This window comes from Sorex araneus, chromosome 4 (genome assembly GCF_027595985.1).
Source record: "Sorex araneus isolate mSorAra2 chromosome 4, mSorAra2.pri, whole genome shotgun sequence".
NCBI classification, from domain to species: domain Eukaryota; kingdom Metazoa; phylum Chordata; class Mammalia; order Eulipotyphla; family Soricidae; genus Sorex; species Sorex araneus.
Genome location: NC_073305.1, coordinates 175,107,951 through 175,134,849, shown reverse-complemented (window position 1 = coordinate 175,134,849; position 26,899 = coordinate 175,107,951). Strand labels below are relative to the sequence as shown.

General features: G+C 49.6%; 1 protein-coding gene across 3 annotated transcripts in view; it reads right to left on the bottom strand.

Moving 5' to 3' along the window:
• SASH1 (SAM and SH3 domain containing 1) overlaps positions 1 to 26,899 on the bottom strand; it is a 220,481-nt gene that overhangs the window by 145,419 nt on the left and 48,163 nt on the right. For all 3 annotated transcript variants that reach the window (XM_055134915.1, XM_055134917.1, XM_055134918.1), the window contains exon 2: positions 26,017 to 26,145. In XM_055134915.1, coding sequence (XP_054990890.1) covers positions 26,017 to 26,145 — 129 coding nt within the window. The remainder of the gene's footprint in view (positions 1 to 26,016; positions 26,146 to 26,899) is intronic.

The following is a 26,899-nucleotide window of genomic DNA, read 5'->3' as shown; positions in this document are numbered from 1 at the left end:
GGATTCCTTCTTCTCTGGGCTCCGCCGCCTCCAAGGCACCAACCTACGTTGGGAGCCGGTGGCACATGCGCGCTGGCTCCCTCCTCCCGCACGTGGCCGAGAAGCGGCCGGCCACCTGTCCTACGCTCGCCATTTAGCGAGGTGCCACTTGTGAAGGGGATCTGCAACACGGAGCACACATGTGGTCCCGGTGGCTCGCACAACGGCATTCCACACTGCAAAACCCAAGAGCTATTTTTAAATATCGAGCTACCAGCTGAGCACAGCCTTGAGGGTTTCTGTTTTCTGCATGGCTGTGTGGCTTTGATTCCTGCATCGAGAATATCTTAAAAAAAAAAAATTAGGCCCATACAACTGGTGGGGATTACAAAATCGGATACAAAGGACCCTTCACAAAAGTGGCCACCATCAATGCCAAGTTTTCAGACTCGCCACAAAGTCCTTGCTTAGTTCCGACTCTCCTTTCAAAAACCAAGTGAATATTTTGCATCTTGGCCATCTGGATGTCCTTTCCAGGTAGGCGAGGGAAAGATCGCCAGGACAAGGGCCATTGGGAACAAACCCCAGAGCCTTCAGGATGCCTCCAATAAACATGAGTGTCTCAATTTGAGGCCCCACTTGCTCAGCCAGTTAAAGCCAGCCTGTCCGTGGGTGTAGGATTAAGTGTGGAATCACCCTTACCTCTCCAGACTTATAATTACACAAAGCTTTTCTGGCTTCAGTAAAAAAAGAAAAGGTTTCTTTTTAATGATTGAGGGCAAGTTGCTCATCGCCACTTTAAAAGGGCCAAAGGGAAGCCGATGGATGAGTGGGTAAGTTTAATGGGTTGCCTTTGGCTAAGACGATTGCCAGTAAGATGGCTATACTCCTCCAGGCCACCAGACCCAGCCTCCCTTCTAGAACTCATACACCATCAGGATGGCTCAGAGGTACCCTGTATCCAGCCAGCACCCCAAAGATGGCCATTAGAGGCCGGAGAGATAGTACAGCAGGTAGGGCACTTGCCTTACATGCAGCCAACCCGGGTTCAATCCTCAACATCCCACATGGTTCCCTGAGCACACAACCAGGAGTAATTCCTGGGTACAGAGCCAGGAGTTATCTCTGAACATCACTGTGTATGGCCCCAAACAAACAAACAAACAAACAAAAAACTGAAAACAAAACAAAAGATGACCAACCATTAATGTTTCAAGTTCTCCAATGGTTCAAAGGAGCAGATGTGGTTTCCAAGCCAATCCTATCTACTTTAGCTTCTCTCTAAGCTCCCAAACAGCAAAGTACTGACCCGACCAAATTACTCAGGGCAACCTGAGCAAGCCCTTGATTTCTATCACCCTAGACTTTGAAAGAAAACCGTTCTGCCCTCTATTCCCTCCCCTAGTGAATTCCTTTCTTCAAGTTTTCATGTGTCACTCTTGTTTTCTCCCTAAGATATGTGACATAGGGGACCCTCGAGAAAAAAGGTGTGTCAAAGCAATCAAGTGTCAAAACAGTGACATTCTTTGTGGGTCGTGCTGTTTAAAAGGAAGGAAGAAAAGAAGCATAGTACCTGAAAACTATGCACAGGCCCTTGGAGATAATCATAACTCCTCAGGCACCTACACCATCATTATTGACTAATACCAACATGCAGATCATTCAATACACACACACACACACACACACACACATTAACAGCAAGTGTTTTCCTCTCCCTAATCAAACATACTTGATACCAAGCAAGGGAAACAGCTTCAAAAAGAACAGATGCAATCTTCAGATGCAAGCCCTGGCATTAGTCCCCAAGCACCTCCTTGGGAGCAAACCCCCAGCCCCCAAACACTGGCCAGGATTAGCCCCCAAGACTAATGACATGCCCAGAACCTAATTCACTTGCAACAGAAGCCTCACAAATTTTCATCAAAAAAAATATGATAGTGGGTTCGAGACACAGAACACTGGGTAAGGCCTTGCCTTGCAATTAGCCACCCTGGGTTCAATCCCCAGCACCCCATAGGGTTCCTGAGTCTCGCTAGAAGTAAACCCTGAGCAGTTCCGGGTGTCCCTATTTCATGAGAGAGAGAGAGGGAGGGAGAGAGGGAGAGAGAGACGGAGACGGTGCTTCAGAGTGCAAAGCATGTGCTCCAGCCTTTTGAGTCTTTTCAGACTGTCCCTTAAGAACTAAAGATGTAGCTTGTCTGGGGTGTCACCCCTAATTATTGAGCTGTTTCTTCTATTTCCTTACACAATTGCTTCTCTTTTTAGCAACTATGGCACTGACAAAAGCAGAAGAGCAAAGCTAATTGGTTAGCTTTCACCGACTGTTAATATTAATGATGTGTCCCAGGCAAATAAAAGCTCAAAAGGTCTCCCAAGCTTCAAATGCTTTTCATTCAAGGAGAGGGAAAACCTACTGTCTCAAAGGTTTTACACAGACATGTCAATGGCCATGCCACCCTGAACGCGAACGCGCCTGATCTCGTCAAAGGTTTTACACAGACATTAAAAGAAGAAACAGTCCATCAGGTACTTCTCTTTTTTTGTTATTCCCCGGAGTGAGAGCACAGTGGGTAAGACAGCTGCCTTGCATGTGGCCGACCCAAGTTTCATCCCCAGCATCCCACACGGTACCCCCAGACCAGCAGGAGTCAGGAGTAACCCAATAACATTGCCAGGTGTGGCCCAAAAACAAAAACCAAAAAAATGCGATCTAGGGCAAGAGAATTAACACAGGGGTCAAGGCACTTGCCTTGAATGTGGCTGACCCCTTTTCAACTCCTACTCATATAAGATCCCAGCAAGCACTGACAGGAGTAACCCCTAAGTTCAGAGGCAGGAGTAAACCTTGAACACCACCAGGAGGAGGGGGGAGGGGGAGGGAGGGGGAGGAGGAGGAAGAGGAGAAGAAGGAGAAGGAAAAGAAGGGAAAGAGCAAGAGGAAGAAGAAGAAAAAAGAGGAGGAGGACGAGGAGAAGGGGAAGAGGAAAAGAAGAAGAAGAAGAAGAAGAAGAAGAAGAAGAAGAAGAAGAAGAAGAAGAAGAAGAAGAAGAAGAAGAAGAAGAAGAAGAAGAAGAAGAGGAGGAGGAGGAGGAGGAGGAGGAGGAGGAGGAGGAGGAGGAGGAGGAGGAGGAGGAGGAGGAGGAGGAGGAGGAGGAGGAGGAGGAAGAGAAAGAGGAGGAGGAGGAAGAGGAAGAGGAAGAGGAAGATAAAAGAAATGTCTTCTTTTTTCCCCACTAGAAATTTTCCAGTGCTTCTTCCCTACAGAGTTCAAGCAACAGTATTGGAACCTTTGGAAACTAATTGCAAATTAAACACAGTACCTACAGATTTTCAATTTAAAAACCAAGTTAACAATTACTTCATTGCATCATTGTTGTAAACATCATTCTAAAGCACTTTTTACCCCATTCATGATATCTTGGAAGTTAACTAATGGAATAAAAAAAAATAAGCTTTGTCTCAGCTGTCAGCATCTAAGCAGATATTGCAAGGATGTTGTTGCAAGGAGAGAGTCCAGCACAAATGAAATTTATGTGAAAAAAACAAATACCGAATCCCTAAGTGTCCATCTGCTCAAATCTATCTAAAATAGTGGCCCCTTAATGTAAAAATGTAAGCCTCTGAAATACTACAAATACTACAAATACTTACAGCCCTCTAAGTCTTTCTTATACTTCAACTACAAGTTACAACAAGCCATAAGCATCAATGTTTAGTCTAGCTCCAAGCCCCAGAAGTTACAAAACATCATGAATTAGACCAAAACGGAGATCCTAGTAAAAAATCACCCAGAGGATAGTCTGCACAGAAATGTTAGCTTATAAATTCCCATCGTGATCTTAGAGAATAAATCTTCATACTGGGAATCTGAAGGAGATGCCATGAGCTTCATGGTAATTTCACCCAATTTTCCATGGAAAATCACTCAAACGTCATAAGGCATATTTTCCATCCAGTACAGGTTTAGACTCCCGTGTCCACAATGAGTCCCAATAAACATGAACTGAATGAATGTGAATGAATGTACCCGCACAAGCTGAATTATGTAAAAGTGTGTTCTTGGCTATTTCATGTTTGTTTAATGGGGAAAAAAGAAAAAAATAAACACAAATTTATATAAACACGCATATTTATAGACACATATATTGCACTTCTCCTGGTTCCCAGGACACCAAGTAAAGTGCTCAATCCACAGTGACTGAATCGTGCAATTACATATTAAGTGGAATGCACGAAATTGCTTAAATGAAAACGCAGACCTGGAAAGCAATTGCTCTGTCTGGGTCACAGCTAGGTGGACAAAGCTTTCTGCTTCAGTACCAGGCAGCCGGAGACACTGCCGCGTGCTGTACGAGTCTAAATGAGGCCGGTGGGTAAGCTAACCCATCTCGGAACACTTATTACCTCTACAGCAACGTGGCTGTTTACGGCCACATGAGGTTTCCATTTACTAGGGAATGTGGTTTTACGCGAAGCTTATCATTAAGGCAGGCCTGGGGAGACTGGAACGCTGGTAACATCATTCACTGGCTTACAGGAAGGTTTGTCTCCTGTCTTAGGGGCTCAGTGGAGAGAACTTGGAGAACTCTCCCAGATAGGAAGCATCTTCACGGCAACTCTGGGATCTGGATGTGCCACCATTCAGACCATAACCACAAACGGAAATTTATGTAAAAAAAATTTTTCTTTTTCTTATTAGTCATCATTCTTTTCTTCTATTCTTTTGACAAACAACACTGTCAATTCATAGGCGTGGAAGGAAAAGGAAGCAAATAAAAAGAACCCTCTGTCCCTTAGAAATGCCACCGAGGAGGGTCAGAGTGATTAGCAAAGTGGGTAAGGTGCTTGCCTTGCATGTGACAGACCCGAGTTTGTGGCTTGGCCTTTTTCTTATCATCCAAACACAGTCACTGCGGTATCTGAGCAATTCCTCATGGTCAGTGGCTCATCGGGGTGGCTTTCTGGAACACTCTAGAGTCATCTACTCCAACCTAAGGGTATCCGAAGCCTCTGGGTTTTTCCACAGGCAACTCCTTGTTGGACGGAGAAGGCGTAACTGGGTCAAGCTCAGGGAGTGTGCTGTTATGGTCTGTGGTGAAAGTGATTCTCAAAGTAACCAGTCTGGGCCCTGGGACCCACGCTTCACGACTGCCTCCAACAGCTCAACTTGGTTTAATGCAAGAGGACTCTGGCCTATCTGTGTCCTTTAAATAGGGAGGGACTGCAGGGACTGGAGGGATAGTCCAGGGAGATGTTCGTCTTGCATCCGACTCAGGATGAATCCCCAGTACCACACATGCTCCTTGACAATGGTCAAGTCCTGAGCAGCGCCTGGAACAGCCCCCCGATGGCTGCCAGGTACCCCCTGACCCCCCCCACACACAAAAAAAAATGGTAATTAATAATAATAAGTAGGGATTGCTGTGTTTAAGAACGATCTGGACGTCAGGGGGCCGGAGCGATAGCACAGCAGGTAGGGTGTTTGCCTTGCACGCAGCCGACCTGGGTTCGATCCCCAGCATCCCATATGGTCCCCCAAGCACTGCCAGGAGTAATTCCTGAGTGCAAAGCCAGGAGTAACCCCTGAGCATCACTGGGTGTGACCCAAAAAGCAAAAAAAAAAAAAAAAAGAACGATCTGGACGTCACTTAGGTATGAGATGTCTCCAGAGGTCCCAAGGCTGCTATTAAAATTCCTCCCTTCTCTTATTTCTCTCTAATTCTTTTCCGAGGGTGCCACTGGCAGCTTTCAGGGCAGTTTGGACACAAGAGAAAACAACTTGAGAAGTCATTTAGAACAGACACTGAGACAAGAGAGCATTTCAATTCAATACTGCTATTCACAGAATAGTGTTTTTTTTTCTTTTGGGTCTCACAACCTGGATATTCAGTTAACAAGCTCTGAGGCTCTGCAAAGAAAAAGTGGCCAAGAAGTGGCAGGTGTTGCGGAATGCTTGCTTGTACTGCCGGTGGCTTACGTGAAATGTAGAAATGCACCTACCGCATCACTCTCTACCCACCTGGGTTACCCAGAAAGTATCTGGGGAAATCTAGGACCGATGAGAGTCTGTGATGAGCCCCTTGAAGGTACAGCCCCGTGAGGTGGCCATGAAACCACACCTGAGTTCCCCTTGTTCTACCCAGCGTGGGAGTGGATCCCTGCCTCAATTTCTCGGGGTGCTGTGGGCTCAGGCCGGAATTGCTCTTTTTGTTTTGTGTTCATTTTTATTTGGGGCCACACCTGGTAGTGCTCAGGCACTTACTCCTGGCTCTTTACTCAGGGATCACTCCTGGGGGACCCTCTGGGGTGCCAGGCACCAAACACCGGTTGGCCACTGCAAGGCAAATGCCCCACCAACTGTACTATTGCTCCAACCCCAAGCAACTGCTGTTTGCAGAAAAGGAAAGTCAGTCCTAAACCTTACCTAGGCCTTTCCCTCACAGAGAGTTTCATAAAGAGACGAACAGTGAAGTGAGACCATTGTGTGTGTAGAGATCATGAAAAGGAGAGAGAGAGAGTGCTATAGGTTCATGTCTCGGGTGGAAGGCAGGCCACCCGACAGCACAGGGAGTTGCACTGCTTTGCCTTTGGCTTCCTAGGTTTTCTCCCAGCTGCCCCTCAATGGGGCTTTCTACCTAGATAAGAGTCTGTTGCAGGGCCAGAGCGATAGTCCAGCGGGTAGGGCATTTGCCTTGCTGTGGCTAACCCGGGTTCAATCCCTGGCATCCCACATGGTCCCTCCAGGAGTAATGACTGAGTGCAGAGCCAGAAGTAACCCTAAGCACCACTGGGTGCGACCCAAAAAAGCAAAAATAAATAAATAAAAGTCTGTTGCTATGGTTTTTCAAAAAGCAGAGACTGACGCTTAGGATGGTCCTCCTACATGTTCCTAACACAATCCTTTGTTCTTGCTGGAGCTTCTCTCTTCAGCGGTGGGGGCGGAACGGGGCGGGGTGGGGGGTGGTCCAGCTTTCTCTGGGCCTGCGCTGGCGCCAGTTACGTATCTTATCAGACTTCAGTTCCTGTGTCCACCAAGTGGGTCTGGCAATACCGCTTTGAGCTGCTTTGGGGCTAATGACAGAGTAAATTCTTCTCGTCCCATCTTGCTTTTATTACTGCCCATTCCCAGCGATGCTCCCCTCTCTGCCTGCCCGCTTCACCTGGAGAGCTCCAGGGAAGCAACGATAGCAGGGGAAGGACAGGGGCAGGGCTGCAGCTGGGCGGGAAGCTGCGCAGAGCACAGGGTGACAGAGACACACAAACACCAACTCCCTCGGGCAGGAGCCGGGGGCTGAGTAGGCCTGGGGGGAGGGGAGAGATGAACTGGAGTGTTGACAGGCTCCTAAACTAAGCATCGCTGTCAGAAAAGCAGCCACATCCCCAGCTCAAGTGACACTGTCCAGTCTCTCCCAGCTGTGCCCACATACATTCCCGCCACGGGTACATCAGGTTTTTGAGTGACAAAAGCCCGAGAGGGTTTCCTCAGAGTCAAGAAATGGCCCCAACAGACATACATACATACATACATACATAAATAAATAAGAAGTATGAAACTAATATTCAAGGCCATGGAAAATGGGCCAGGAGGACTGGTCAATGGTTGGAAATTACCACAAGGGTGTGGGGGGTGGAGGGTAGTTAAGATAGAGGGGGTGCTGGGGCTGGAGCAATAGCACAGAGGGTAGGGCATTTGCCTTGCATGCGGCCGACCCAGGTTCGATTCTCAGCATCCCATATGGTCCCCTGAGCACCACCAGGAGTAATTCCTGAGTGCGTGAGCCAGGAGTAACCCCTGTGCATCGCCGGGTGTCACCAAAAAAAACAAAACAAAAAACAAAAAAAAAAGATAGAGGAGGGTCCATTATGGCAATGTTAGAAATGATCACTCTGGACAAGAACTGAGTGCTCTATCTCACAGTGATGCAATAAAATAAAAAATTCACTGTAACACTGTCACTGTCATCCCATTGATCATCGATTTGCTTGAGTGGGCCCAGTAACATCTCCATTCATCCTAGCCCTGAGATTTTAGCAGCCTCTCTTTACTTGTCCTTCCCAATGGTGCCACATTAGAGGCTCTTCAGGGTCAGGGGAATGAAATGCATCATTGTTACTATATTTGGCATATGAATATGCCACGGGGAGCTTGCCAGGCTCTTTCCTGTGAGGGCAGTAAACTCTCGGTAGCTCTCCAGGCTCTCCAAGAGGGAGAACTAGGCTATCAGATGTCAGGCGGCCGCATCACAGCTGCGTTTTTGGGAGCTTGGTTTTATAGTCTCTGGATGTTGGCTATTGATGGGATTACACAGTGCTGGGGGCAGTTTCTGGGTTGACTGCCTAGCTGCTGGAAAATGGGGAACCTGGGTGGAGGAGGCCCAGTTCCAATCCAAGCAGCCTTGGAAATCTCGGCACCGGGTCCCACACGTCTGGGTTCCTCTGCCAGTTCCTTCATGCGTGAGAAATTATCACGCTAGTAAATTATCACATTAATAAATTATGATGTTAATAAACGTTATCAGTGTTTATTTTAATAAAATTTAAAATTAATAATAATAAAAAAGAACCAGCCCCACAGCTGAGCAAGTAGGAGTTGCCAAGTGTCAGGTTTTAACTGGTCGGAGAAGGAGGGAAGATTCACAGCAAGAAAGGGCTGCAGGTGGGCAGAAGTACCCCAGGAAGAGGACAGGAAGGTGGCAGAGGGGGATGAGCACAGGCTGTGCAGGAGGAGGAAGGGACAGCGAAGGAGGAGGAGGGTAAGGGAGGTTAGGGGAGTGCCCCAGAGGAAAGGCGGCAGGTAAACAGCTTCTCCTGCACCCTGAGCTAGAAGTGATGGGGAAAGGCTGGAGACATAGCACAGCGGGTCTGGCTGCGGAGGACCCTGGTTCATCCCAGGCACTTCATGGTCCACGAGCCCGGCCGGCCAGATGCAGCCCTGGAGGCCCCCAGAGTCCCAGGGGCAGCCCAGTACTGCAGTCATGGGTCCCCTGTACTGAAGTGCCTGCCTGGTTGGCTGAGAGCGGCCAAGAGTGGACCTCCTGACCACTGCTTGGGAGACACGCCAGAGGGGCACTTGTGCACTTTCTCCGCCTCCTTACACGTGAAAGGATGTCCGCAGGCTCTCCAGGCGGCTCTCTCTCATTGCCCGTGTTGTGTGCTCTTGAGCCACTTCTCCACCCTGGACGGCTGTTGCCTTGGATGGACAAAATAAGAACAAGGGCCAAGCTGGTTGCTGATTAGTTGTTGTTTATTCAATCTCTCGTCTCTCCCAGCTCTCTTTCTCTGTATCTATCTCTAACCAGGCAATTCTTTCTTCCCGTTGTATCTGTCTCCTCTCTCTCCTCTCTCTCCCTCTCTCTCTCTCTCTCTCTCTCTCTCTCTCTCTCTCTCTCTCTCTCTCTCTCTCTCTCTCTGCTGTCTCTCCTTTAATCCCCCTGTAGCGACCTTCAGTCAATTCCTTCCACAATCACGCCTCTTATTGGACTTCCCACAGCTTGACTCTTTCTCTCCTCCTCTCCCCCGACCCCGTCCCTCCAGACCTAGGTCTCTGGGGTGCTGAGGCTGCAAACAGGCTTGGAGGAGGTGGGAAAACCCCCAAGTCTGGGGGGAGAGGAGATAGAGAGGAAAGGGAACAGGGGTGGGGCACGAGGTTCAAGGAGCAGCAAGAAGCCCTGTAAAGGAGACTTCCCTTGAGCCCATCAGGTACATCTGTCCCTGGCTTCCACAGCTGTCACAGGTATACTATATTATTATTCCCCCCACCCCTCTCTGCTCCTTGCTTGTTATTTGGGGGAGAAGGCAGGCCATACCCAGCGGTGCTCAGGGGACCTTAAATGGTGCCAGGGAAATCAACCAAGGTGGGTGCGAGTAAGACAAACACTTGACAGGCGGTACTATCTCTGTCCTGCTCTGGTACCAGGAATTCCATCTGATTGCAGGGTAGACTAGAGGGGGAGAGAAAGGAGAGAGGACGGTGAGTGGAAGGGAGGCAGCAGAGCAAGGGAGAGTTGAGAAAGGAGAGTTTCTGTCTTGGAGATGAATATCCCAGGAGTTGCACAAGAAGGAGGCGAAAGTCAGTTTGAAGGCGAATGGAGTACCAAGAGCACTTGCGAGTGTGCTCTTTGCCTCTGGTTTCCGTGTTTGTGGAGGTCAGACCTAGCAGTGCCAGGGAGATACACCAGGCACAGCTGCCCAGACCTTTAGGCCCTGGCCCCAGGCCATCCTCCAGTTTTCATGCATTCTCTTCATTGGACTTTGCACTGTACACTTGGATGCCCATTTTAACATAGTCTATCCCTTGCAACCCTTTATTAAATAGGTTTATAGATGCAAACTTTAGAGAGTGGTCTTCAACCACTGGAGAAAAAACCACCGCTACGGAGCAAAGCTGGAAAGTCAAAAACCAGTCACCAGCCTATCGTCCTGGTTCTAACCGCCAGTCTGTGAACTGGTCTGCAGGCACACGAGGCGGGAAAGATTGAAAAACGCTACTTTAACGCATGGATTTGAAGGCTGAAAAGATAGCCTAGAGGATCAGGTGCTTGCCTTGCAGGCAGCCAACCTAAATTCAATCCTGGCACCCCAGATGATCCCCCCCCAAGTTTCACCGAGAATGATCCCCGAGCACAGAGCCAGGGGTAAGCCCTGAGCACCCCCAGGTGTGACTCAAAACCAAACCAAAACAAATAAATAAATAAAGTATGCTGGAGCATTAGCACTGAGAGTAGGGTGTTTGCCTTGCATATCGTCGACCCAGGTTCAATTCTTCTGCCCCTCTGGAAAGCCCGGCAAGCTACCAAGAGTATCTCGCCCGCTTGGTAGAGCCTGGCAAGCTACCCGTGGCATGTTCAATATGCCAAAAACAGTAACAAGTCTCACAATGGAGATGTTACTGGTGCCCACTTGAGCAAATCGATAAGGAATGGGATGACAGTGATACAGTGATGAATCTTACCACTAATTTGGGAGGTGGGCCACACTCAGCAGCACTCAGGGCTGACTCCCAGCTCAGTGCTTAGGGATCTCTCCTAGTGGTGCTCTGGGGACCACGAGTGGTGCCAGGCTGAGAGAGGCGGGTAAACAAGCACGGCAGCCCCTATACTATCTCTCCAGCCCTAAAGCATGAATTTTAATATAAGATTTTTTCTTAATCAAATGCAGTTTCCTTAGAAACATTTTCTCTTCTAATTAGAAGTTTGAACCACTTAACATATTTTACATTTGTATTAGCCAGCGGGTTCTGTAATAAAAGCATTTTCCCCGGAATTATACTTTCTAAAATTTCCTTCTTGAAATGAGATTATTATTCACGCTTATTTTAAAAAACCATGAGGGTAATAAGAAAGCCTGACGTTTTTCAGGCTAGGAATCGAGAAGCCACCATAAGCACCTGCTATCTTCGTTCATTCATTCAACCCAGAAGTATTTATCGATCATCTGCGGGCCCCTGGGTTTGATCTGCAGCGCCACTAAAGCGACAGTAATAATAAAGTCCTACAGTCAGTGATTACTCATCAACAATTAGGAATCCCATTACATGCAAAAATGGTGATCATAAATATTCATTGATCTCTAGACCATCCCCAGGATCTTGGCTGAGTGCCCTCAAACATAATCTGCTTATTTCATCTTACAACAACTGTGGTTGATGTAGAATGAGGGGCCTGTGGTCACCCCTTCAGACCACGCCCACACGTAGCCTGGAGACAGGGACTGTGGGGGCAGGGTCAGTGCCCTGGGTTCCCCACCAGGAGCTGTGTCCCTGGGGAGCATTAGTTTCTGCCCCTCCCCAAGCAAAGCCACAAAGTCATTGATATCCATCACACAGAGCTTCTAAAAGAACTAGATAAGGTAGTAGATGCACATGCCTCATAAACTTCAAAGTACTTTTTAGAATGTCATTATTGTGATAATTATCAGCATAATCATTATTATGACCTCCTTATACCTAACCATTACTTTCCAGTTACTGGGAATACTTTGCATAGTGAGGCCAATTTTACACGTGTTGGGTTCTACTGGTGATCGATGATGCAGACTAGCTTAATTGATAATTATCCTAAAAATCACTGACTTTAAAATCATTTATTGGGGCTGGGGGACGTCGCTCATGGTAAAAGGGCATGTTTGTCATGGAAGAGGCTCCCAAGCATTCGAGCGCCCTACCAAACCAAACCATTAAATAAAGGATTCATTAAAGCCAGTTACTACACACAGTAAATTTTTTTTCTTTAAAATTCTCCAGTAGGAAAAAAAAGTAGAATTCCTATTCAGTCAAGTGCCAGAGTCCAACAAAGAACTCCGATGAAATGCCCTGACAGATTCTGAGAGATACAAGCGATCAAAGGAATATCCCAGAGAAGTGAAACCCACACCCTAAGGAGAAGAGCTATAAACACACAAACAAAAATGCCCTTTGAAATCCCAGATGGAGATCTGTCTTCCTCTTGGCATCCATGTTAAGAAGCTATGTCTTTGTTGTTTCATGAATTAAAAAAAAAAAAGATAATGGACACCCCCAGAAACACATCCAGATGTTCACGAATATTCATGATGTGCTTCCAATCTGCTCTGGACCTGCCCTTGATTTACTCTTGATTAAGTTCTATCAGATTCTACTGGAGCCCATGAGATAAATGGTGCTGTGGAAGCACAAATTTAGAGCATCTTCCTATTCTAAATAAATGCTGAACATTTCTCATGCTCTCCCTTATAAAATAAATGATACAGACACAAGCCACGGAAGTCAGAGATGAAGAAAGGAGCTCGTGCGTGAACCCAAACCCTGATACTACCACTGGTGGCAGAGCTGCAAATGATGCCCCACTTCTGACATAGGTTGATAGGTGAAGAGGAACTAGATTAAGGAACTCTCTTCTGTTTCCGAGAGCCTGGGAACAGAAGAGCTGAGCTCTTCAGAGCACTGAGATGTATCTTTCAATCTCACCAAATGACGTGGTAGTGTCTTTGCAGACAATGGAGGGCTGAGAAGCCTGAATAAGGAGGCGAAGAGATAGTACAGCAGGTAGGGCACTTGCCTTGCACGTAGCTAACATGGGTTCAGTTCCTGTCATCCCATATTGATCCCCTAAGCAACGCCAGGAGTGATTTCAGTACAGAGCCAGGAGTAACCCCTGAGCATCACCCAAAATCCACCCCCTCCACACACACACCAAAGTGGGTCAGAGACATGGCTCAAAAGACTGGAGCACATGCTGTGCATACAGAAGGCCAGGGTTTGATTCCCTGTCACCACCTGGGTCCCCCTGAGCACGGCCAGGTGTGGCCAAATTAACTTCCTCAAGCATGCAAGCCAAACATGTTACCATCATGCTTTCCTCTGACCCCTTTCAAGATGGTATTTTTAAGACAGTAAAATTCTTAACACCTTTCCAAATGGAAAGCTCCAAATAAAAAGATGAGCTGGCTCAAAGAGGGTGAGTGCAAGCCCAGCGTGAGAACAATGCAGGGCTCGCCCCAGCTCTGCATGGAGCCTGGGCACCACCAGGCCTAAGCAAAACTGAATCACTGAGCCAGATCGCCAAAGCACCAGTCTGTGGACCCCCTGAGCCCCCTAGGAAGAGATTGCTATTAAAAATCAAAAGTCAGGGATTGGAGCAATAGTACAGCAGGTAGGGCGTTTGCCTTGCATCACCGGGTGTGACCCCCCCCCCAAAAAAAAAGGAGGCAAGGCCAGAGAGGTAATAGAGGAGTTTAAGGCACTTGTTTTGACTGCAACAGATCCCAGTTCAAATCCCTGGAGCCACATATGGTCCCCCAGCACTGCCAGAACTTTCTCTTCAGCAGAGCCAGGAACAGTCCCTGACCACTTCCGGATGTGGCCCAACATCCCAAATTAAAAACAAAAGCAAAAACAACAACAAAAAAAACACACTACTAATAATAGAGCATAATAACCTAACTGGAGGTAGCCTGAGAAAGTTCTAGTCATTGCAGTCCTCAGCCTTCTCTTCCTGCTTGTTCTGGAGAGAGCGCAGTGTCCACTAAGGCCTGTGAGAAGGATCACTCTGAAGATCACTGTGAAGCCTCCCAGGCCTGCCCAGGGCACCTCCTGTCAGAGTCTGGCTTCTGAACCCCCAAAAAGGGACTTAAGAGGTACAGTGGGCCCCTCCACCTTCCCGAGGTCCCCAAATTTAGACTTTCTACTACTATAAACAATATGATCAGTATGGCCGCAGATGTCCACTCTTGGGCTCTGTGCATAACCAAAACTTTAAATACCGTCTCAGTCAACACCACACAGCCCCAAATGTCTGCTACACCATGATGTATGTGTTCAAACAGCACGTCATTAGCTTATGATTGGCACCAATAAATCACACTGTAATCTTCCAACTTAAAAGCATTGCATTGTTCAATGTAAACATTTAGATCACACTGCAGCTTGGGAGGCCTGGCTTTAAGATTCCAGGGCTCCACAAAAAAAAACAAAAAAAAACATGATCCCATCCAATCTTCCCAGGTAGACTGGTCTGGGCTGAGAGCTCAGATTGGGGGTGGGCAGATTCTGCATTCGGTCTGAAGACCCAGCAGCCTGTTATCTGGGGTTGCAGGGATAGCACAAGGGTTCAGGCACTTACTTCCACATGGCCGAGCCCTGCTTGATGTTTACCACCAGCGACGGTCCTCTGAGCACCACCAGGAGTGATCCTGGAGCATCCCTGGGTGATGCTTGGAGGCAAAAACAAAGATGCTGCCGTTGTTGATTCTCCTTTGAAAAGTGGGTGAAGAGGGGCTGGAGTGATGGCACATCGGGGAGGGCATTTGCCTTGTGTGCGGCTGACCTGGGTTCAATTTCTGGTATCCCATACAGTCCCCTGAGCACAGCCAGGAGTAGTTCCTGAGTGCATGAGCTAGGAGTAACCCCTGTGCATGGCTCGGTGTGACCCAAAAAGCAAAAAAAAAAAAAAAAAAAAAAAGAAAGAAAAGTGGGTGAAGAGCATTCAACAGTGTGCCGATACAGCACAGTCAACACGTCTAACCTGCCCATTCCCATAAACGTGCCCGTGATCTCCAAAGGTGTAAGAGAATGGAAGGACACTTCCACGTGCCTCTCAGAAAGCTCCGAATGATGACAGCTCTGGACACCAATAGCTATCAGACACAAACACTATCAGGCCTCTTTCTGGGCTCCGTGACTCTGGTACAACCCCCCAAATGTGGGCTATGTTAGATGCCTGCCTGGGCAGTCGGCGACAAATGCGACTTTGTCTGAGAAGAGTCAGTGCACAGAGCTGTGCTACCATCTGGCTTAAGACATAAAGCCTCAGTGTATCTGACATGGGGGTGTGAGCGCAGAGCCGGCTCAGCCGAGAACGCCCAGTTTCCGGCTGCAATCTGCAGAAGGCGCAGCAGCCCCGAGCAGCAAAAGCGTCAGGTAAGACAGACAGACGGCAGGGAAACAGAGACCAGAGCCCTTCCCAGCAACAGCTGGGCTCCGGCCGGGAAATAATCTGCAACCCACAGCACATTCTCATCCCTGGAAAGGGAAATGCGGATTTGCCTGCCTCTGCCTTGTGGCTTCCCGGGCTCCTGGGAACACTGGGGACCTGGCCTGAGCCCGGCTCGCTTTCCACATCACGGTCTCCCCTATTCAGGGAAATCAAAGGTCCAGGAAACCTGTTTCCCTCGCACTTGGCTGACTCCCGGCAGTAACAAAGGAAGAGCAGAGAACCTGCAGAGATGGGGCGGGCGGCTGCGCCTGGGTGAGGCCATGCTGACCTTGGCCCAGCGGCACGATGATTGTGAAATGGCCATTATTTTTGTTTTGTCTGGCGAAGGGGGACCAGAGCCATATTCCAGGATCCCGTTTCATGTCATGAACAATCTGCTTGTGCAAGAACGGGAACTGCACGGGTCTTTGGACTTCAGGCTCCGGCCACGCTAAACTTCTCCCAAAGGCCTGTCAAAAGTCCATTTCTCCTGGAGCGGAGCAATAGTCCCGTGGGGAGGATGTATGCCTGGCATGCGGCCGACCCATGTTCAATCCCCAGCATCGCACATGGTCCCCTGAGCAATGCCAGGAGTAATTCCTGAGTGCAGAGCCAGGAGAAACCCCTAAGCATCGCCGGGCATGGCCCAAGTCCACCGCCTGCAAAAATTTTTTTTTTAAAGCCCATTTCTCATCACCCTCTGAATTCTATACCTCTGCACCAAATGTGTCTTCTGTCCTAAATATTCTGCACTATCCACACACACATACCCTCAGCCATGTCAGGTCTGCTAGGCTTTTTCTGCTGAGGCATTCATAACCACCTCCTCCAGGAAGGCCTCGAAGGCTTCCCTAACCTGGATTAGGAGCTCTTGCATGTCTGCACAGCATTGAATAGTTCACCTCCAGGCCTCCTGCTCTGTAGGATGACATTACTTTGCCCTTTCCTTCCTTGCCACAAGTAGCTTGTCCCGGTTTTACCCAGAGTTTAGGCTTACCCCAGTCATACCCATCAAGGTGTTCCAGAATCTCTCCCATCCCTTTGTTTAGCTATAATCACTTCTCCATGCTCTCTTCCCCAAAAGAGTTAATCCGAGGCTTTCCCTTAATCTGACTCTGCTAATTTGCAAGGTCAGACCTTCCTAGGATACTGAATTTATATCATATAAGTTAATATTGCCTTTCTCTTCTTCTTGTGCCTTTTGAATAATTTACTTTAAAGCTATGACTGTTTTGTATAGACACAAGAAGACAATATTATGTTTTTATAACTTGGGAATTAATTGGCCTCGAATATTCCCTCCCGGGCCTCTGCTTTCTCCACTTAAGCCTCAGTTGCCCTCAGTTCCTAGCACCCCAAAGTAGGGTCCCCGACGTGGGACAGGAAGGATCCAGGGCAAGCGGTGAGTTATGTGCTACCCTGGCATCGAGATGGGCCTGGCCAAAGTGCCTAATTCTTAACTATCAGTTAAGAGCTTGATCATAGACAAATGCTGTCATGATCCAATAGTAATTATGAGACTGGGACCCTGCCAGGGATAGGAAAGACTGATCTGGCCTGAGCACTGTAGTCTGAGATTGAGATGGCCCCAGGAGAGCGGGAGAAGTGATTATAGCTAAACAAAGGGATGGGAGAGATTCGGGAACACCTTGATGGATGAGACTGGGGTAAGCCTAAACTCTGGGTAAAACCGGGACAAGCTACTTGTGGCAAGGAGGGAAAGGGCAAAGTAATGTCATCCTACACTGCTCCTTTTCTTCTGCTTACTTGGCTACTGCCGGGAGAGAAGGCGCTGGGCCTCACATGGAATTCAAATCTGCATCATGACATCTGTTCCCCAAAGAACAGGCAGGAGTGATCCCTGAGCACAGAACCAGGGAGTAACCTCTCAGTACCAGTGGATGTAGCAGAAAAACACAAAATAAGTGAACTAGGGCCTCTTTGAGGGTAGGGAACTAATTCTCTATTGTTTTGAAAGTCGTAGGCTCGATGCTCAGTAAATATACATATCATACATGTCATATTTATGCATATGTGCACACATACTTTTTTTTTTTTGCTTTTGGGCCAGACCCAGCTATATTCAGAGATTACTCCTTGCTCTGTGTTCAGTATTCACTCCTGGCGGTGCTTGGGGGACTATATGGGATGCCAGAGATCGAACCCAGGTTGGTTGCCTGCAAGGCAAACACCCTACCTGCCATACATATAGGAGCTCAGGGCTCTACGTGTAATCTCTTTTAACTGGACGGTGCAGAGAAGATTGGTCCCCACACAACAGTGCTCAGGAGCAGCTTTCATGGGACCATATGTGGTGGCAAGGATTTGAACCAGGATTGGCAGGATGCAAGACAAGCACCTTAACCCTCCTACGAGCTCTCTTGGATTACATCACACTGTCCCCTGCCCCCTTTGACCCACACGCCCAGCTCCTTCTTAGATATTTGTAAATAATCACACATCCTGAATTCCACAAGATCCATACCCAGAACCTGCCGCCCGCCAGACGCTGTTGTCTCTGGTGAGTACTGAAGGGAATGAAACAAACTGTCAATGTCCCTGCCCTTGATCGGGACCAATAGGGACTTTCCAGGCGTCTCCAGGCCTACAGCTCAGTCCGGCCGGCAGCCAGCCAAGCCAGCCGGTGACAGAGGCCGGGAAACCCACACTGGGCGACACAGGACCATGTGTGGCTCCCACTTGTGCCTTTTGCCGGGGCTTCTGCAGTTTCCTCTGCATTCTCTGGAGGTGTGGGGTGAAGCCTGGTCTAGGGACCCAAAGTTGGGACGAGTATCTGGGGTGCTGTGCTTAGTTCCCGTTCTCAAGAGCCATCACCAAGCAGCTGTTCTGCCGTCCCCTCCGTCATTTGGTCTCCCTGACCTAGCGTCCAGCAAACAGCTCTCCGGGTTCATCGTCCTAACACCTTCAGGTGTACAGATGGGTAAACTGAGCTTCACACACCAGTCCACTACCTCAAACAGGGCCACCAGATAACGGTCCTGACAATTATAAAACATGGTGACTCAGGGGGTTGGGTAGGGGCTGTGGTGGGGGCTGGAGCGACAGTACAGAGCGTGGAGCATCTGCCTTGCACATAGCCAGCCGGGCTCAGTGCCTGGCATCTCAGCTTGTACCCTGAGCACTGTCAGGAGTGATCCCTGAGCACAGAGCCAGGACCTGAGCATTGGCAGGAACGATCCCAAAACAGAATCAACAAAAAAGGTGATTTTATTTGACACTGCTGGCTTCTAAGGGCCAGGGAAAGTGGAGGTGGTTGCTTCTGGCCTTCCCCCTTTCGGGCGCACGCATATGTGAATCCAGGTGCCAAGGCCTCGTGCCCCAGGGCCCCGCTGTAGGTGGGGGCTCTGCCTCCAAGGCCACACCGCCCCAACACTCAAAAACCTTGTCTCCTGCCAGCCCCAAGCAGATGCAACCACGGTAGAGGCAGAGGAGGTGGTGACTGCCGAAAAAGAGAGGCCACCTTGTGTGTCCATTTTTCTGGCCACGGTATCCAAGGGATGACCGCTGTCAGGCTTAGCATCACCAGAGACGGGTCCATTCCGGGCTGGGAAGGTGCCTGCCCTCTCCAAATGGAGCTGCTCCCAGCCAAAATGACACGCAGGACCAGGACAGGTGCCAACTGTGGCAATACGGGCCGCTCCCCACTGCATCCATCGCCAGCTCTGCCGTGCCAAGTCCCCTCCCGCCGCCGAGGCTACCTGCCAAACACAAAGGCTCCCGGGGGCCCCTTGGAAGCTACATAAAAACGCTCACCATCATGATCAATCTGCGTCATCAGCCCGTTTAGACAGAATAATGTGCACCCATCTGCGCCCTCCGTGGCCGCCACAGAAACGGATGGACCCCAAAATGCTTGCTCAAGTGCCTCCCTGCAGTGGGGGGGGCTGGTGGGTGAAGGCCTGGAGATGCGGCTTCCTGCCCTGTCCAGAAAGCATGTTACTAACGCCCGGATGCAAAGCTGAGTTTCCCAGGGCCGCCCATGCCGAGCGCCTCCCGGGACAGAAGGTCCCTCCAGTGCCTGTACCCCGCTGACGGCAAACTCGGCAGAACCACACCTTCGTTTTCCCCCTCTTCTTAGAGCCAAATGCAAATTGCTGCCTGCCATCCGAGGCAACCTCTCGGCTCCCCCAATTTCAACCCCACAGGTTTTTTTGTTTTTTGTTTTTTGGGTTTTTTTTTTTTTTTTTTTTTTTGCTTTTTGGGTCACACCCAGCGATGCTCAGGGGTTACTCCTGGCTCTGCACTCAGGAATTACTCCTGGAGGTACTTGGGGGACCATATGGGATGCCAGGGATTGAACCTGGGTTGGCCACGTGCAAGACAAACGCCCTACCCGCTGTGCTCCGGCCCCAGGTTTTTTTTTTTAATTTTTATTAGAGAATCACTGTGATGTACAGTTACAAACTTAGGACCGTTTGTGTTTGCATTTCACTCATAGTGATCGCTGACCCATCCCTCCACCAGTGCCCATTCTCCCCCGCCAATGTTCCCAGTATCCCTCCCACCACCCCCACCCCATCCTGCCTCTGCGGCAGGGCATTCCCTTTTGTTCTCTCTCCTTTTGGAACCTCACAGGTTTTCCATCAAAGAAAGCCAAGGTTTGATGAACCCATCACCCCAGTACTCCCACACACGATGATGTTCCAAATCTGTTCACAACCTTTTTCCAACTGTAGCCCCTTCAGACCTTGTTTCCTTCCTGTGGCCCAGACTACTGGCCGACTCCTAGTCTCATGTCTCAGCCCCCACTTACACCATTTTTTTTTTTATCCCCTTGGGTATATAGCCTGGGCTATATAGTCCACAGGCGGCTCCTCCCAGACGAGAGTATAAATAGGCCCCCATAGCCATGCCACCAGACTCCGTGCCAGGCTGTTTTCACTCGGGGTGCCCCAGAGGGGGGCAAGTGAGAGCCCTCCCCGCCCCAAGGGACACAGCCCCGGCAGCCGACCTCCACGACCCAACCGCCGCCACACTCCAGGCCGCTTTCCAGACTGAGTGGCCGCTTCGACACATTATAAGACACTTCCTACCCATCTTCCACAATTACCACACCATATTTGATGTGGTAGTATCAGACATATCAGACAGTAGGCAACAAATCATAGAGTAATATGTGTGTGTGTGTGTGTGTGTGTGTGTATATATATATATATACATATATATATATATATATATATATATATCTCAGAGAGCCCAGCAAGCTACCGAGAGTATCTCGCCTACATGAGCAGAGTCTGGCAAGCTACCCGTGGCGTATTCGATATGCCAAAAACAGTAACAATAGGTCACATTCCCCTGATCCTGAAAGAGCCTCCAATCATTTGGAAAGAGGAGTAAGAAGAGGCTGCTAAAATCTTAGGGCTGGGAGGAATAGAGACGTTACTGGTGCCTGCTCCAGTAAATCTACGAACAAAGGGATGACAGTGATACAGTGATATAGTGCACAGTTGAGACACTGCTCTAAATGACGGATTGTTTGAGTTGGGGTTTGGCTGGGTGACACGCAGTGAGAGTTAGAGCTTACTCCTGGCTCTCTGCACAGGCTCACTCCTGGTGTTGCTTGGGGGGACAGTGGCTTGGCGGGGGGGGGGGGGGCGCGGAGGGGACAGGGGGAGCTACGTGGTGCCAGGGATCAAACTGGGGTCACCTACATGCAATTCAAGAAACTTAACTATCTCTCTGGCCCTAAATGAGATTAGTTGTTTTGTTTTGTTTTTCTGGTGTGGGGCCACGCAAGTTCAGGCTTTACTCAGGGACCACTCCTGGAAGTGCTCAGGGGACCCTCTGTACTGTCGTGATCGAAGCTGGGATGCTGCAAACAAGCAAGCTGTTCCCTCTCTCCAGCTCCAAAAATGAAGTGTTTTTTTGTTTTTTTGGGTTTTTTTTTAATGCAGGTATAGCAAATCTAGGGCTACTGTCCAAATGGTTTTCACTCTAATTTGTTACTCTCTCCTCATCAAGTGTCCCCTGAAGCATCATCTCACATTCAACTCTGATGCATCTCATGTTCAATTCAGATGCATCACATGTTCCACTTTGACGAGACTCCCCGCTGGCAGGAAGCTTAGCAAGCTGCAGGTAGGCCTGCAGACCCCAAGGAGCTCCTACCGCGAGGCAGCAAGGGAATGGCTCCTCTTGTCCAAAGGCAGATAAAAAAGTCTAGAAATGCCACTCCAGTGGGAGGCGCCGAGAGAATGTGATGGATGGAGGTACAGCTGTTCTGGAAAATGATTTCCCACCAGGACTCCATCTGCGATGAGCAGAACACTCCGGAAGTCGCCAGCATGACTTCCTTAGCATGGAATGAATGGAGGGTAACGCTTCCAGGCATCAAACACAGGGCTGGGGAGGGGGTTCAAGGTGCGGCGTGGACCTGAGGCCCCGGGTTCAATTCCCAGCACCACAACATTAACAAAGTACATCTAGCAGATGCTCTAATGCCCCATTCCCTGGCAACCCTGTGTGAAGCATAGCGCATCTACGGTCTGTGCAGCTAGAGTTTTGTTTTTTGTTTTTGTTGTTGTTTTTTGCTTTTTGGGTCACACCTGGTGATGCACAGGGGTTACTCCTGGCTCTGCACTCAGGAATTACTCCTGGCGGTGCTCAGGGGACCATATGGGACGATGGGATTCAAACCCGGGTTGGCTGTGTGCAAGGCAAACGCCTGACCCGCTGTGCTATCACTCCAGCCCCTGTGCAGCTAGAGTGTTAAGGTGGGAGCAGGGGGCAGGGTGCCAGTTCATTTAATTGATGGTGGTTTTACATCTCACCTTCAGACAAGGGATCCAGTCACAAGGTCACAGGAGGACTGGGGGTGAGAGAGGGCAGCATATAAAAGGATACAGTCCTAGAAGACCCAGGGACAAGTTACAGAGCTGCAAATACAACGAGAGGACACAGCTGGGGGCCAGAGTGAAAATACAACAGGAAGGGCACATGCCTTGTACACAGCAAAATGGGTTCAGCAGCCCATATGGTCCCTGCACCCACCAGGAGTAATTCCTGAGGGCAAAGCCAGGAGTAACCCCTAAGCATTGCCAGGTGAGGCAACCCCAAAACAAAACAAAGCAAACAAAAAAAAACAGAGGACGCAGATGACAGGGTACCAGCTGAAAATTCCAGACCTGGAACGCATACACTGGACAAAAAACAGCAGAGGGACAAGACTAGGCCATCGTACACAAATGACGAAGGACAGACCCAGGGGATCATAATCGGGGAGAGGCACCCAGGACAGGGTGAGTGACATCAAGACACGGATAAAAGGAGAAGGCTGGACACTGGGAAGGCACGCAGACCCATCTGCTTGAACTGTATAATAAAAACTTTAACTTTTTTTTGTTTGCTTTGGGGGCCACACCTAGTGGTGCTCAGGGCTCACTCCTAGCTCTGTGTCCAGGAATCACTCCTGGTGGGCTCACGGGACCATATTATTTGCCAGGGATTGAACCCGGGTCAGCTGCGTGCAAGGCGAGCGCCTTACCCACTGAACTCTGGCCCCCAATAACCTAACTTCTTAAGCATCTGAATTTTGTCTGCAAATCTTTCGTCGGGTTCTCAGGAGTACAGGAGCTCAGGAATAAATGTACTTTTGTGCTAACGAGAGCAGTCTCCTTTAGCACCTGTGCGTGTCCTGGAATGTCACAGGGGGAGGGTCTGCTCGTGCTGATTGGGGATCTCCCTGATCTCACAGATTACAGCATAGAGAATGGAACCGAGCTAGCTGCCTGGCCCGAATCATCTCCCATCAATTTTACCCACCACCCCATTCCTGCACCTCTGATGAGAACTAATTAAGCGCCTGTGGTGTTCCGGGTCCCCAGACTCTCCTTTGCGGCTCTGAAAGAGAGAGCGCCAAATCAGGCCCATCTGTCTAAACGGGAAGGCGTGATTTAGCCCACCGCCAGGCCCAGCTTCCGTTCCTGCCTCGAAGCTGCCTTCCAAGGTACTGAAAAACTAGGCAAGGCTAACAGTTCCCCTCCCACTTTCCCCAGCGAGAGCCTGAGAAGCGGAAGGGAGGGGACTGGTGAAGACACGGCCTCATTCCCAGCCTTCAGCACGCCTGAGCAAGGGGGAAGCATCCCCGAGGCCACCACGGAAGGCCACGTTCAAGGTCAACGGTTCAACATTAGAGAAATTCCCGCAATGATCAAGTTGTTATCCTGGCACAGTCTTGCCGAAAGGAGAAACTTTTTTCATTAACTCTGCCCCAACAGGGGAGCCGAATTAATTTTAATGGAACTGGTGAGTCGCTGGCCAGACGAGGTTGCTCTCCACCAAGGGAGGAAATATGATCTTGCCATTCACTCGAGCCAGGGAACAGTCGGAAGGGAGGTGCTTTTGCAAGGCATATCGGGCCTGAGGATGGTCATGATGTCACATTCCTCCTCCCCTCAGAAGCTTGGGGAAGAAACTAACAAGGAGGGGCCGGAGAGAAAAGATGGAGATGAAGGTGACTTGCCTTGTGTGTGACTGACCCCATGTCAGTCAGCAGCACCTGCGCATTAATGGGGGCATTCCTTAGAAGCCCACCCTCCTCCCCCAAGCGCTGCCTGGTGTGGCCCAGGTGTCCCTGGCATGGCATGGCCCAAAGAAGCACTGCATCCTCAGAGCCTGGCATTGAACTGCCTTCAGGTTGGCTCAGGAAGGAGTGACTGCTCTGGACCTCCTAAGCACTGCTTGGGAGACCCCTCCTCCCCTTAAAACAGACAAAGTTAGAATGTAAAAGGATGTGGGCCAGAGCATTAGTATATTGGGTAGGGCATTTGTCTGACATGCAACCAGCGGGTGCAATCCCCAGCACCCCACATGGTCCCTTGAGATACTTGAGTACAGAGATACCTGAGTACAGAGGCAGGAGTAACTCCTGAGCATTACTGGAAGGAGGAGGAAGAGGTGGAGGAGGAGAAGGAGGAAGAAGAAGAAGGAGGAGGAGGAAGAGAAGAAGAAGAAGAAGAAGAAGAAGAAGAAGAAGAAGAAGAAGAAGAAGAAGAAGAAGAAGAAGAAGAAGAAGAAGAAGAAGAAGAAGAAGAAGAAGAAGAAGGAGAAGGAGAAGGAGAAGGAGAAGAAGGAGGAGGAGGAGAAGGAGAAGAACAACAACAACAATAAATCGAGACATTCTTTAGGCTGTGTACAATAGTTCTAGAAAAGACATTCTTTCAACAAAATTGTAGCATCTACTGGCCAATAAGTAAAGATCCCTTTGGAGCTGGGAGATACAGTACAGGGGAAAGATGCTGGCCTTGTACTGGCCAGCCCCGACTGCATCCTCAGCATGACATATGGTCTCCCAAGCACGACAGGCGGGATCCCTAGAACAGAGGGAGAAATAAGCCCTGCACATCCCTAGACACAGCCCCAGACAAAAAACTAACAAAATAATCCCCCTTTCCCTTCTCTTTAAAGTGAGGAATTTCAGGGCTAGAGCAATAGCACAGCGGGTAGGGCGTTTGCCTTGCACTTGGTCGACCCGGGTTCGATTCCCAGCATCCCATATGGTCCCCCGGGCACCACCAGGAGTAATTTCTGAGTGCAGAGCCAGGAGGAACCCCTGAGCATCGCTGGGTGTGACCCAAAAAGCAAAAAAAAAAAAAAGTGAAGAATTTCGGGGGGGTGGAGGGGGCTGAATACTGGTGCAGGGCGGCAGGAAACAGAATGACAAGCATACTAACAGTATTGACAATACTGGTACCTAAATGAAAATGGTGGGAAAAATAATGAAGGCGAGTGGAGGAGTTAAGGCGTTTGCCTCGCATGTGGCTTGCTTCAGTCTCTGGTACCACATGGTCCCTGAGCATCAACAGGAACTCGGAGTTGGGGACAGCCCCAAGCACTGCTGGTGTAAACCCCTCCCCCTGCCCCAAAAACCTGGGTCTAGAGAGACAGTACAGCCGGTAAGGCGCTTGACTTGTACGTGCTGACCCAGCATCCTTCTATGGTCTCCTGAGCCCACCAGGAGTAATTCCTGAGTGCAGAGCCAGGAGTGGCCCTGAGCATCACTGAGTGTGACCCCAACACATGAAGGCACTGTGCTTACAGAGTTATCCTTATTATTATTATTATTATTATTATTATTATTATTATTATTATTATTAGTCAGGAGTTGGGGAGATGGGTTACAGCACATGCTCTGAACGTAGCCACTCTGGTTAACTCTACACTGCTACCACAGGGGTCTGAGTACTGCGGGGGGCAGGGGGTAGGGTGAGCCTGTGGGCCCCAGCAGCACTGGCCAAGCAGTCCTGGGAGCTTGACATTGACCCAGTGGCCCATTTGGGACCCGTGTTTCTAGGGTGGGGTCCTCAGGCTTTGAGGCACTACTTGGGAACCTCAACCCCCCACCCCCACCCCACCCAAGTCTTTCGCTCACTGCAAGACTTGCTCGCAGCTCCCTGCTAAGGCGCATCCCATTGGATAACCACGGGAGCACAGCTCGGATGGGCTGGGGGCGTAGCGCAGCCTTGCAGGTGGAGGCCCCGCGCTCGCAACCCCCTTCAGAGCTCAGACGCCTGCTACCCGCCCTCCCCCCGCCACCCCCAGCCCCAGGACGCCGCCCACTCACCACGTCCAGGTCCTGGGAGACGCGCCGCTTCCGCAGCTCCTCCATGCGCTCGCACACGTCGGAGAAGCAGGTGTTGTAATAGTCTGCGTACTGCTGCGCCAGGTCATCGATGGTGCCCAGGGAGCCGTCCTAAGGGAGCGAGACAGGCAGAGAACACCGCGGTCAGTCCTCCTGCGTGAACACAGGGGCTCAGCAGCGAGATCTGGGGCTGAAAAGAGGCCAGGCACTTCAGCGCTGAGTGACTGTCCAGGAAATACAAGTGACAAAAAGGGGGAGAGGGGAAGGGGTAGCTCTGATGCCCCATCGCCATCTGCTAACCCCATCGTGTCCTTCCGAGCCGGGCACGGAGGATGCCAGGACTGTGCCGCAAATGCAATCAGGGCTGTGGCTGTGTCGCAGAACCTTTTTTTGAGACTAGGGGTACCCCCCCAGAAAAAGAGCAGTGACAGTACTCTTAACTCTGTACTTAGGGGTCTCTCCTGGTGGAACTCAGGGGAAGCCTACGAGGTGCTGGAGGTGATCAAACCCACGATGGCAAATGCCTTAATCCCTTCCCTGTCTCTGTCTCTCTCTCTGCAACACAATCAAAAAATAAATAAATGGAACTACATAAAGTTAGAGTTTCTTTATAACAAAAGAAACATGAGCTAAATCTGAAAGACCTGAATGGGAAAAAAATATTTGCATTCAACTCATTAAAGGGTTGATATCATATATAATACACACACACACACACACACACACACACACACACACACACACACACACACACACATATATAGACTGGAGCAATAGCACAGCGGGTAGGGCGTTTGCCTTGCACTTGGCCGACCCGGGTTCGATTCCTCCATCCCTCTCAGAGAGCCCAGCAAGCTACCAAGAG